Source organism: Gobio gobio, assembly GCF_949357685.1.
Source record: "Gobio gobio genome assembly, chromosome: 16".
Taxonomy (NCBI): Eukaryota; Metazoa; Chordata; class Actinopteri; order Cypriniformes; family Gobionidae; genus Gobio; species Gobio gobio.
The window spans coordinates 29,673,429-29,687,382 of record NC_137109.1 but is presented as its reverse complement, the minus strand read 5'-3'; the positions used below and the strand labels follow the sequence as shown (position 1 = coordinate 29,687,382).

Sequence of the window (13,954 nt, the reverse complement as noted above, 5' to 3'; positions counted from 1 at the left end):
GCCCGAACGGCATAACTTGATATTCATAGTGGCCTGTGGTCGTAGAAAAGGCCGTCTTCCACTCGTCACCCCTCCGTATGCGAATGAGGTTATAGGCGTTCCTCAAATCTAGTTTGGTGAAGTAACGAGCTGAGCGAAGCATCTCCAGAGCTGCAGGGACTAAAGGCAGGGGATAACGATACTTCACAGTTACCTCATTGAGACCACGGAAATCGATGCAGGGCCGGAGACTCCCGTCCTTCTTTTTGACGAAGAAAAACCCCGCGGATGCCGGAGATGTGGAGGAGGTGATAAATCCCTTAGCAAGCTGTTCCTCGATATACACTCTCATAGCCTCTGTCTCCGGTCGTGAAAGTGGATACACACGGCTGTGCGGGGGAACGGCTCCAGGTAGAAGTTCAATAGCGCAGTCGCTGGGCCGGTGCGGAGGTAAAAGTGAAGCCTCTCTCTCGCTGAATGCCTGGGCTAGATCGTGATATACAGCAGGCACACCTTGCAGATTCACTCTCTCACGCAAACTGTGGCTAGATTCAGGACCATGGAGAGCAGGCAGACAGTGGTCATGACAGAAAGGGGACCATTCAGTGATTCTCCTGTCGCTCCAGGAAATTAGAGGGTTGTGTCTCTCCAGCCATGGCCATCCCAAAATCACTGGATGAAGGGGTGAGTTGATCGTGTACAACTGAATTCTCTCCGTGTGACGAGATCCGGAGTTGAGTGTGAGAGGCTGCGTGATGTATTGTACCTCCCCTGTCCCCAGGGGGCGTCCATCCAGAGCGGCCACTGCCACATGAGACTCACAAGGAATGAGAGAGATATTTTTAGACAAGGCAAACTCCAAATCGATAAAATTACCAGTGGCACCAGAATCAATTAGAGCTCTTGTTTCACAATTATTTCCATTAAAATAAAATGAAACTTCGAGGGTTAGAGAGTTGAGAGACTTAATCAAAGGACTCACCGCAGAACTATCACGGGATCGGGATCTCACAGGACATGAAGCTCTCTGATGACCGACCTGGCCACAGTACAGGCATAATTTATTCCGCATCCTTCTCTCACGTTCCTCCGTAGTGAGATGTGTGAAGCCGACCTGCATGGGCTCGTACTCCGTGCCCGAGGAAGGATAGGCGAGCAGACTGGATGAAAGAGGCGTGCGTCGAGAGCGAATGAGATTATCGAGACGAATGGCCAGCTCCATTAGTTCTCCAAGAGACATCCCCTCGTCACGACAAGCCAGTTCCCCCTGCAGATTAGTCTTTAGACCCCTTCGATACAGCAGTTTAAGAGGTTCCTCTGTCCACCCCGTCTGTACTGCCAGGGTGCAGAAGGAAAGCGTGTAATCAGCCGCGGTGGAATCTCCTTGACTTAGTGCGAGAAGCAGTTCCCCTGGTTCCTTGCCGCCCGCGGGATGTTCAAACACCTCTCTGAATTGAGACATAAACACGTTATAGGAGGGAAATGTATGATGACCAGCCGACCAGAGAGCCGTTGCCCACTCCAACGCCCTCCCGGTGAGTAAAGAGCAGATGAATGAAACGCGGGACGCGTCATTGGGGTACAGCTGGGGTTGCTGGCTGATGAATAATTCACACTGCAACAGAAATCCTCTACAGGCAGCCGGTGAACCATTAAACTTCTCAGGTAGAGATAATCTGGGATTGTTTGAAGCGGTACTCACGCTTGATGGGAGGTGCGCAGGTGCAGCGGGAGCTTGAACTGAGTGAGCGTCCGCGCTCTGTAGAGTGAGAGCATGAACTGACTTGACAAGTTCCTCGGTGAGATTCGTCAACTTGACCAGCTGTTGTTGGTGTGTGACTAACACAGATGCCTGGGCACGAACCTCGGAAACAAGACTCTGGAAGTCTGCTGGATCCTGTGGTGGTGAAGTGTTCTGTAATGACGAAGTAGAGGCAAGCGGATCCATCTGCAGAACTTTATTAACTCAGATAATGAAACAAGGAATCTCTGATATAAACCACAAAGGAAACACGTAGCAACATGCAGCGTGGCAAAACAACACTTCACAAAGAACAAAGAACAAGGCAGTCCAGATAAAGGGTGGATAATGATAAACAGGTGGATGTGAGGATAATGAATAGACAACCAGACAGGGCTGGGAACTAATGATAGCAGAGGGGAATGATGGGAATTGCAGTTCTAGAACTCCGGTGACAAGGAGCGTGTGAGACCGGAGGGAGGTGAAGACGCGCGCTCAGTGACAGGTGTGCGCTCCGTGACACAATGAATGCAATCTCACAAAGTTCCGTTATATTTATCAGTGAGGCTGACGACACAATGAATCTCTTATTTACATAATGTCTACACTTAGAGAGGATTAGTGCACGTCCAGAACTCAGCACTGGACAAAAACTCGAGCGGTGAGTGGATTCTAACTTCAACACCTGTGATTGGCCAATTGCGTTGTAGAAATCAACAAACATGTCTGTGATTGGCTACTCATTACTCACCAAATACAGATACGCACTGGATCTTTTGACAACTCTTTTTCGCTAATAATATGCTATTATTACGAATTCTTACAGAGGATTACAGGTCCTAGACCAGCAGTTATGGGCAGCTTTTCCCTCTAAAAGCAATCAGTAGCAGAAGCAGGCGGCAGTGATCTGAGTGAGAAAATTACACGCTATTATCAAGTCAGTCTCCCTCGGTCCATAGGAGGGCACAGGGATGTCCATGGCTGTTCTGTTAGACCAGTATGTTATTAGAACCATAGATATTTACAGTATGGTTAGAACGTCTCGCATAGAATGCGCCTCGTACTTGAGTGACAGGTGGATTGCCACTATGGTCGAGCTAGAGGGGCGCTGTTTCAGCAACCAGGCACCTCAACTCCACCCACGTCCCTCCTCTTTGCCCATTTTCAGTAATCAAGGAGTGACGCGCTGCCAAGATGGAAAACCTACGGGTGAAGCACTGTATTTTTTTACAGTCTATGGAATGGACACATACACACAAAATTGTAAAAATAGCCTCTAGGCAAGTATTCTCTCGGTTATGTCATAAGTGAACAGTTGAGAAAGAAACTGGATGTGTGTCAGTATATTAGGTCCATGCATTCAGTCTTAAAGTGACAGCATTCAATATTCCTGCTGGTGTCGGTGTCATTAATGTTAATAAAATATAGAAAAATACAGCTTTAACAAAGATGAACCATTATTTACTACCTTACTAACCAATATACTGCATACGAGAGGGGATTTTCATGTAGTCCTTCATCACCATGTGATGCTCTACCATGTTCAAGAGAAAGGAATATAGTTAGGAGAGCAGTCATGAGAAAAGTGATGAAGACAGCTTGTAGGGCAAGTGAGCTGCATAAAATGTGAGTACCAAGCAGCATCTCCAGGTTCTTCCTTAAGAACCAGACCAAAAAGTTATGTGCACCCCTGCTTATAATGATAAATTCCTGCAATGATTACATGTAATGATGACCAATCTGTTTTGGAAAAATGTGCGCTCCATAGTAACGTATTTGCTTTATCTAAAACTTTGAATTATAATTTCGATGTTAGCTGAGTTGAGTCAGTCATATGAAATATTCTCTTGACTAATAAAACCATATTTATTAGCATATCAATAACTTTTTTATGCTGACAAAATATAGCCTATTTACCTAATATGTAGAGCATAACCTACCATAAATCTTAAGAGAAATTATTTGTGATGTTTTGGAAAACCGTCTTATAATTAGTTATTTTTTACCAATGTATAAGTGAATTCTATTCACTTGGGCTGTGCGATATAGAAGAAAAATGTGAAATGCAACACCTTTATAAATAATGCGATATTCAATATGCGATATGATAGTGCTTTGAGTGTGTAAAATCTATTTAAATTATATATTAAAAATTATTTAAGAAATGAGAATGATACCATTTATGTGTTTCACATTCTTTCTGGAATGTGACCAGCAGTGTTTTAGCAAAAATTAATGTCACAAATCTGACAATATAATTTTAACATCAATGTAAACAAACAAAAAATTGAATGCCAATATTTAAATACCAAAAACTCTTTTGCTTGACTTCGTAATGTATAGTTATATCAACCGAAAGAACAAGAACATCCAGGTAAACAAACACACCTGAACTAGGGGTGAACGATTATTTTTGTTATTTTAATGTATCTTTCTTCACATTAATTAAATATACACTGATACATAATAAAGCTACAAAGGTTATTCAGCCAAGAGCACTGAGCGATTTTCTCTTTTTCTTTTGTTGTTTGACAGGCAACGGCAGGTTTGCTGTATTAGCAGGCTGTCACTTTAAGACCTAATGCACGGATCCCATTGACACGCATTCGGTTTCTTTCCCCAACAGATATCGTTCACTTAAAGCATAACCGACTGTGTTTACATGAATACACGCCAAGACAGCCATTTTGACATAACTGTGAGTGTATTTGACAGTTTGAGTGTGTAACAAGACAAGAAAGAGAATTTAAGGGATCACACGCTTTTAGAAAGGCGGCTTGTGCGCACGTTTCGGTGTGTGTGTCAGACAGCGCAAGACTGCAAAGGAGTTGTTTTTTGCAAGTTATTGCGTCTAATAACTCTTTTTAATGTCAAGCAAGTCACATAAGTAAGAGTCGTGTGCCCAGTCTATTCTCTGCTACATGTGTCGATCTACAACGTACACTTTTCACAATGTTGAAGTAGCCTATTAAACTCATTCAGATATTGCGTGCCCTTGCGATATGTACATTTGCGATATTTCGATATATTGCGTATCCCTACTACTCACTTAAAGTTAAAAGAGGCTGCAAATCCAGTATTTCCAAATGTTTATTTTGCCTCCTGGTAAGAAGGCTGAACCATCTTGCTACCCCTTTTGTATGGCAAAGGATGAAGGATATCTGACAGGTTTTTAATGCTGTAAGAGTCTCCAATAGTGTCTTTATATTAAACAGAAAGAACAACAGATTCATCTCCAAACAAGAAGGGAAAACAGCAGGTAGCAGTCTTTCATTTGGCTTCTTAGTGTTGTAACAATTGATTAATGCTTGTAATGTAATAATCTGATTGGCCGAGCTGTGTTACAAGAGTGGTGTTTGCATTATTACAGACAGGCTGTGAGTCTATGAATTAGGCTAAGCGTGGGGATTTTAAACTCTTTTTGTCATGCTACTAGTTGGCGAAAAATGAGTTGGGCAATGTGAGTAGTGTGAATCAATGATTTATTGAATGAAGTAAGTTCTGTATAAAAGCAATATCACATTCGTAATTGAGATTACCTGTGGCCTCATACTTGATTATATCACACTCTATGAGTCTAATGTCAAATTTACACTGCAGAGGTGGCACAGAGGCACTTCTAAAATGGCATTTAGGTGTCTGTACCTCACATGCTCAGAGGTGTGTAAATGCATTTACACATCAATCAAAACTGTATACTCTGATACTAGGGGCTGAGATTGGTCAAAGCAGGCATAATTTAGCCTGGCTTTTATACAGCATTGTAACTTTATGCAGGATTTTGAGCAGGCTCAAAGCAGCCTTTGCTCGGCTATGTAAATAAACTTTAACAGTATTCTTGCTTGTATGATAATGCTTATAATGTGTCTGTCTGTGTGCTTGTAAGTACATTATGTAAAATATACAACTTACCATGAAAACTGGAGAAACTTCAGAAGCATTTTTTTTTTTGCTCTGATCCAAAGCTCTCTTCTCTGCCTTGCAATATGCAAGTATTCGTTCTGATGCATGCCCCCAAACGTTTTTCTCTGGCATGTGGGAATAATTAACCGAAGTCCTGAGCAATCTAAAAAATAATGAAGAAATAGAAGAGTTAAAAATCACAGCATAATATTACCACCAACACATGCCCCAAAACATGTAAGAAAAAATACGCAGAGGACAGGAGTAGATCTCGTATAAGATTAAGTATTTTGTAGTGTAGCAGTAACATGAAGCACCGAGGGTTCAACAGAGTCAGAAGTCCTGTCCTGTTAAGTCCTGTTATGATACTTCGGAGTCCTTCCCCTTAAAAGCATGTGGCTGGATAGTGCAATAGAATCCAGCTACAGAGACCAGCAGTTTCAGAACAGCAGCCCCAGAACTGTGAGGGGCGGGGCTTAAACAGTCATAGTTGCACTACCCATACACGTAATTTTCTTTTGTTAAAGGTCCCATGGCATGGCATTTTTCTATTATTTTATAATGTTTCCTGAGGTGTACTTATATTGTTAGTATGACTTTTACATCATAAAATGTCATAATTTAGAAATAAAAGGCATTTTTTCTATACTGCTGTTTGCCCTGTGGCTGAATGCCCTGCTTCAAGAGGCATGTCTGCTGTGAGACTTCAGTAAAAACGCCCACTGTTGTGATTGGCAGACATCTTTGCATTTTAAATGAGCGGAGGGGGCGTGGTTTAACGAGGTCTACGAGGCACGAGCAGGCACAATCTGCTGCCAGAGAGACGGATGGACCTGGATTCACTTCACATCAGTTCTCAGCATGTCTGAACTGTTGTAGTTACAGCATATACTTCAGGTTATTAGTCTATTTCTAGTCGGAGGGACTGTCACTCATGTCAGAAAGTTAATAACTTTAGTAAATTATGGATCAGAGCTGACTGGAGACGCGAACCGTTTAGAACGATTCAGTCCGATTTGGTGAACTGATTCGGTTCACTAAAAAGAACTGGTTCAAAAGAAAGATCGTTCGGACATTCTAAATGTACCAGAGACGGAGCTCAGCGATTGCTAACAAAGTTATTTATAGTAACTACTGAGTTATGAGAGCGCTGTCAGTCAGCGCGAGTTTATTGTGCTTGTATTTGAGAGTTCTAAATAAACACGAGTCCCAGTCACGCCGAGTCCGTCTTCATCATTATTACCAACTTTGTAACACATGCAAAGTACCATTACAGCTGTCGAGATGAACGAGTTATGAGTAAGTGTTGATAATACCATTATTTTAAAAATAAAATAAAAGCGTCAGTGACGTGCGTTGAGTACACAGCGCAAACAAAGACACAACAGCAATCAAATGTAATCCAGTTTATTGTGGGGCTAGGCTGGCTAGCCCGTATACCCTCACGCTTACCCCCCTTCTGCTTAATCTCACGCCGCGTTTGGTGCCTCCGCTGTGGGCCAGATGCAGTACTGGGGGTCGGGGATGTTGAAGGCCACCGGCCAGTGCAGCCCGAGCTTCGGCGTGTGTGAGGCCGATGTTGAGCAGAAACTCATGACTGTATGCACATTTTAGAACCGATAGACGCGACGAGGACGTACAAAAACACTGACTCACAAGATAGAAAACACGAAAACACCGTTCTGTCGGGAGAGAGAGAAGCCGCTGCGTGTGCACGAATAATAAATAATTAGCTACACATCAGAAATCACTGATCACAGATCAGAAGGAACTGAAAAAAGACTTCTGTTTTCATTTGTACATCCAAACACTGAGAAACTGCCAGCGTTCACTCGTTCACAAGTAATGATCTCTCTAGCGCTTGCATGGGCGTGCCAGATTCTCTGGGTGGAGGAAAGGGAGGTAACCGTTCCTGCTTGGACGTCAAACCAGGAGACTTCAGGATTGGCTAGTCTGGCCTGTCATTTTCTCAAAGGCAGAGAGAGACAGCCAGAACTCGGGTTTACACCGATCAACATTTCTATCCACTTGGGGACAATATTCAGGCTAGGGGAACTCATATTAATGTTGAAAAACCTCATAAAATGAAAATTTCATGCCATGGGACCTTTAAATATAAGCTGTTTTGACATGAATTTTGGCCAACTAAGCCAACAAATTAGTTATTTGTTCTACATCTGGGGATGGAACGGTATGAAAATTTCATATCATGATTATAGTGGCCCAAATAATCATAATTTTTATATTATCGTGCTTTTGTTCAAATGAAATGAAAGTGTTCAAAAAGAGCAGATGCACACACTGAAAACATTTCAACAAGTTTTATATTTGAAAATCAACAAACAACAAATAAATTAAGCAGGTCTATGCACTTTTTTTAAGCAAGATTCTATTCTGTGGGATTTCCCATAGACAGTAAAAGATTTCCTTCCTTTATAATGGCCGTCGTCAATAGCAACGCATTATAACAGCGCACATCCATGTATCACAACGGACTTGCACTCTCGTTTCATTCAAATGCAACTTCATGTGTCTTGCGTCTCCGTTTGTGATAGTATTGAACATGAAATCAGAGGGCTTTACTATTAATACTACTAACGTTATAATTATAACTTATTGTGATCGTCTTGTCTGCACGATTTTGTACAATGTACAAAATGGATTTATAAACATTTAAGATTTAAAAACCTCAATTCAATGTCCCCGTAATTATTTATTTGATAAAGATCTGTGTAAAAAGTGAACAATGAATATACATTATTATCCCTTAAATGTTACCCTAGTCTCGTTCGTTCGTTCGTATTTGCCTCAAAGCCACTTGCTGCGAACTCTTCGTGGAAGCTTCACGTTCATTTCAAGTGAGTGAGATAACATATTTCAACTCAACACTTTGTGTCCAGTCATTTCCCAGACGTAGTTTTGATATTCAGGTCAAAGTCCACTTACCTTACGTTCGCTATACAACAGCGGGTGATGGTCACGAAAATGACTGCAGATTTAAAGTGTTTGCCCCTATAACAGTGCTGCCGTATAGCATGTTCTGCAGACAGGATTACCATACTCGATTAAGTTTCCCTCAGGACTTTTATAAAAGCCAAAATATGGCCAAACCTCAGATTTCACCTCAAATCTCCTGGCGCTGTCACTGCCTTCTGCCAATTCTTCTCATTCAAAAAACAACGTCACGCGCTGCTCCTGCGCCGGACAGGATTTACCGCTAGTTTTCAAAATCGTGATCATTTTAAACGATATAACTAACCGTCAGTACATTTTATCGTGAAACCGGTAATCGTTCCATCCTCAGTAAAAATGCTTTTTTTTTGTAAAACACCACTTTTAAAGAAAATTCATATTGTGATATAGTGTGAAGTCTGATGTTTGAGAAAATATAAGGGGTCACTAACTTGGTCCAGGGTGTGAGATAGAATATAGGGTGTCGCACCAAAGGACAACAGAAATTGACACTTTTATAGTGGTTCCAAAAAAGTTTAACACACAGTTTTTCAGCCAATCTCATGTTAATCTTGAGTAGGGCTGCACGATTTGGGGAAAATATCTAATTGCGATTATTCTGGATTATTCGTCTGAAAGTAGAATGTCATATACACCTGGCTTGAGGGTGAGTAAATCACAGGGTAATTTAAATTTTTGGGTGAACTATCCCTTTAATTACCCTTATGTCTCTCCAAAAGACTTTCGTTGTTCTTCGGAACACAATCTGAGAGATTTCTGTCCCTCTGTTAACGGCCTATGCAACTACCACTTTCAAAAATCCTTTCCTTATTTTCCTTCTATTTTCCTCTACTCCCTCCCTACCCTAGCGTATGATGCTCTGTGTAATGTCCAAAACTTAGTACTTCAGGCACTTTTTGTGTTTCGTTGCCTCTTCATGACGGATCGCTTCTTGTACTCCTCAGTTGTAAGTCGCCTTGGATAAAAGCGTCTGCTAAATGCATAAATGTAAATGTAAGGCCCAGCCAGAGAGGCAGTAAAGACATTATTAAAGTAAAATAATTAAAATAACCCACAGTTGGGTAGGTGCTATAACAACCCACAGTTGGGTTACTTGATGGTTATTTTTAACCCAACATTAAGTGATATTGCATGTTGTAACGTGATCCATTGTGCACTATGTAGTGTGCTTAATTAATGCATTTATTTTACCTTTAACTACAATCCTCGCTGATTGTATAGCCTACCCACTGGATGTGATAAGGGTGGTTATTTATTGTGGAAGCACCAACAGCCAGCTTACAGTCCAAATGAGCAGAACATGTAACCGCTGTGACACTGCTGTATGTGCGCCACCCCATGTTCACTAGCATAGACAACAGAAACCCATGGCGGTTTATTTTAACGATATCTGCTCTGACACGACAAGCGAGCGTTTGATTGATTATTCTCCATCTCTGAATGAAGTCCTGCTCACACCGAGCCTAGCAGAGGCGAGAGGACGCGACTGCCATTAATGACACTGAGGAGACTAAAATGGGAGAACATCACTGGAGCCCTGTCAGTGAAGAGAGAGGCACAAAGGCGACTGACAACCGACGGCCATTCGAAAAAAAGCCGAACGGATGCTTTTCAGTGATCGTCGTACGGTAAATGTCTTCCATTCACTGGTGATATGAGATTTGCACCGTGGAGAAACCAGCGCCACTTTTAGCCCGCGGTATACAATGGAATTATGACAGCGACGATTTCCAGCAGTTTCTCATTGTTCACATGAAAAGTAAATGCAAATAATGTGGCTCGTGCTTACCAACAATGACTCAAACCAAGGTAAGATACGATGCACACAGTCTCTAAGCCACGAAAATTGATAAAAAAGCTGTTGTCTCTGTCCACTGTTTTCTCTTAAAGTATTTTATTATAGCCTACACTGCTTACAATATACATACTGTTTTGTACATGCAAGCAACGAAAACTGTATTATGTAGTATGCATTGTGATATAGTAGGCACTAGTAGGCTATATCTTTTGTGTATAGGTATATAAAAATGCATGCATATACATTATAGCCTAGTGAGCACTGCTATAGTAGGATATCCAAGAAGGTCATTATATTAGGCATGCTCTTTACACTACAATATATACATGCATGTACAGTAGGCCTGCAGCATACATTTTATTACTGTGTACTGAGATTATTATTGGGTCTTGTTTGATAAAGTTGTATAACAGTGTTAGGGATGCACCGATATATTCTGGCCAATACAATACGTTTTTTGTATGCATAAATATCTTAAGGTATAGCTGATAAATGTTATATATAGTATTAATTTATTTAATATGTAATATTACCCATATTAATATAACTATTTTGAATAAAAACAATTATAATCGATAGTTTTAAATGCTTATTGTTAGTGTTATTGTATAGTGTTTTTAAAGATTAACTTTAAGTAAGTGTAGATGACAAAAAAAATAATCTAAACAAATCAGGGAAAGCATGCATAATTAGGATAATTAACCATTATTTATCAGCCAATACTAGTAAATTAATTGTTATTATTTGACAACCAATATGTTACTGATATAGTATATCTGTATCGTGCATTCCTTAAAAAAGATCTTGCATAAAGGCAAAATCCTGAAATAATTGTAAAGTTTGTGTATGTTGGACACGATAGACCTTATTCAGAGCAGTGCCATGACGGGTATGAAAGCGAGGCTTGCTGTGTTTTCAATATCATCCGCTCATGTTGTCTAGAGTTTTTTTTGTCTACTGAAACTTCTTGAAAATGTTTTTTTGCAGTGTTTCGTCAGCAGAACAATCCACAAACACATTAAATAACAGTACAACCCACTGAAGAGATGTATGCCTTGCTTTCATTCTTGTTAAAAATCAAAGATGGCGCTGATGTGAATGAGGCCTATAGTTCATTCGGATGTCTGTTTTACTGTGACTGAAATATCATTACAGAAGTGTGAACATTCATCTGAGAAGGATTAGGATGTGCTGAACATGTTTTCTTCTCCTGTTAAATCCTCTCTCAAGGTGTGAACAGTGACTAAACTGTCATCAGACCTTCAGGCTGGTGTTGATGATATCTGAAAGACTCCTAATGCGTGATCTCCCACATTGTCTCTGTCAACATGCCCACCTTTCCACCTCTGGGCAGTAACTCCAGCACAGTGCCATGGGACCCTGGCGCACCCCTGTCGGCATCTCTGGTGAACAGCGCGGTAAAGATGGTACTCATTTCGGCGATCGTGTGCACGTCACTTTTTGGAAACATCGTGGTGCTGCTGGTATTCCAGCGCAAGCCACAGCTTCTCCACGTCGCCAACCGGTTCGTGCTCAACCTGCTCCTGGCCGACCTTCTGCAGACGGTGCTGGTCATGCCCTTCGCCATCGCTGCCACCTTGCCCGAGGTCTGGCCGCTGGACGCCCGCCTGTGCCAGGCCCTTGTGGTGCTTATGCACCTGTTCGCATTCGCTGGCGTCAACACCATCATCGTGGTGTCCGTAGATCGCTACCTGGCCATCATCCACCCGCTGTCCTACCCCACCCGAATGACACCTCACCTGGGTACCAACCTAATCACCCTCACTTGGCTTCTCAGCGTGCTTCAGAGCACTCCGCCACTGTATGGATGGGGAACCATAGAATTCGACCGCCACCACAATGCCTGCACTGTTGTGTGGTCCTCGAGCTACTCGTATTCAGCCCTGGTGTCTGCACTTTCGTTCTGGCTGCCCGTGGTGATCATGCTTTGCTGCTACTGGATGGTGTTTAGAGCAGCAAGGCGGCAGAATGCTCTCGTTCACCCCATCCAATCCAACCCCCCTCCGGATTCCCAAGCGTCCTGTTCCAGCCCCCAAAGGCAGCAGCCTCAATTGGAGGGGCCTTTTTCAGCCACTTATCCCATCAGGACCCGCCACAGACGCTTCCACTATCACTGTAAGGCGGCGCGAGTGGTGTTTGTCATCATGGCATCTTACGTGCTCAGCATGGGCCCATACAGCGTCCTGAGCACAATATCTATTTACTCCAGCACAGCGGTGCCACCTTGGTTGGCCTCGATGGCACTCATTCTCTTTTTCCTTCAGTGCTGCTTACACCCCTACATTTATGGCTACATGCACCGCAGCGTTCGCAAAGAGTTCCTGGCGCTGCTCTGTGGGCCGCTGTGTGGGCAGGGCCGGATCAGTCAAGGCTCCAACGTGGACAGCTGCTTCACGGTGACGGACGGGCGTCTGGCGCACACCCACCTTTCAAGCCAGACTGCCCGTGTGTGCCCTCTCCGCACCTGGGAGGAAGGCACAATGTCTTCTTCCCCTATAGAGAGGAGGTCTAAAGACAGCCGAAAGGAGACCACCTCCATCAGTCTGAGCTCAGAAAAGGAGCTCACTGTACACAGCAACACTAACAAGCAACTTGAGGAAACACCAAAAGGCAAATTCTGAACACATTTCTATCAGTGTTGAGGTATATACAGCTTTTGGTTTCTGCATTGGGCACAATTTGGTACTTTCAAATCAAATACTGTGCCTTTAAACACAAGCTCACCGTACATGAATACACTGTAAACATGTGTTAGCTACGCTTTGCGGTTAGTATATACAAAAATAATATTATCGGCAACAGAAAAGCCTAGCAAACGGTTTCTTGGCAGGAACTATGGAGATGCATGTCAATGATGATAGACTGTTTCAGGGTTCCTCAAACTCGGTCCTGGAGGGCTGCTGTCCAGCAGAGTTTAGCTACAACCCTGATCAAACTCACCTGAGCAAACTAATCAAGGTATTCAGGATCACTAGAAAATCACATGAAGGTGTGTTTGATCAGGGTTGGAGCTAAACTCTGCAGGACAGCGGCCCTCCAGGACCGAGTTTGAAGAACCCTGGTTTAAATGAACTAAGAGTTACACTATCGTTACATTTTTTAAAAATAAATTAATACTTCTATTTAGCAAGGATGCATTAAAATTCCATTAAATCACGGTTTACACAAAAATATTAATTATCAACATTGATAATACCAAGAAATGTTTCTTGAGCACCAAATCATCATATAAGAATGATTTCTGAAGGATCATGTGACGCTGAAGAGTAAAGATGCTAAAAATTCAGCTTTGCATCACAGGACTAAATTACATTTTAAAATATATTCAAACAGAAAACAGTATATTTCACAATATGACTATTTTTACTACATTTCTGATCAAAACTGCATCATTGGTGAGCATAAGAAACTTAAAACAAAAAATCAAGTGACATCATGTCATGGTTCAACAGACTGGAACAAGGTCTGAAATTAAATACAAAAGTCTTGAATTTTCAACTCCTTTGTATGTAAAATGTAAAATAGTGGAGACATGGTAT

At 42.0% G+C, this 13,954-nt stretch overlaps 1 protein-coding gene across 1 annotated transcript; it reads left to right on the top strand.

Annotated features, from left to right (window-relative positions):
- Positions 1-11,722: 11,722 nt before the first annotated feature.
- On the top strand, positions 11,723-13,036 carry gpr101 (G protein-coupled receptor 101; the record flags this gene model as incomplete). Its single annotated transcript, XM_079839260.1, has 1 exon — positions 11,723-13,036. One exon carries the CDS (start codon positions 11,723-11,725, stop codon positions 13,034-13,036), a length of 1,314 nt encoding a protein of 437 aa, XP_079695386.1.
- Positions 13,037-13,954: the final 918 nt, after the last annotated feature.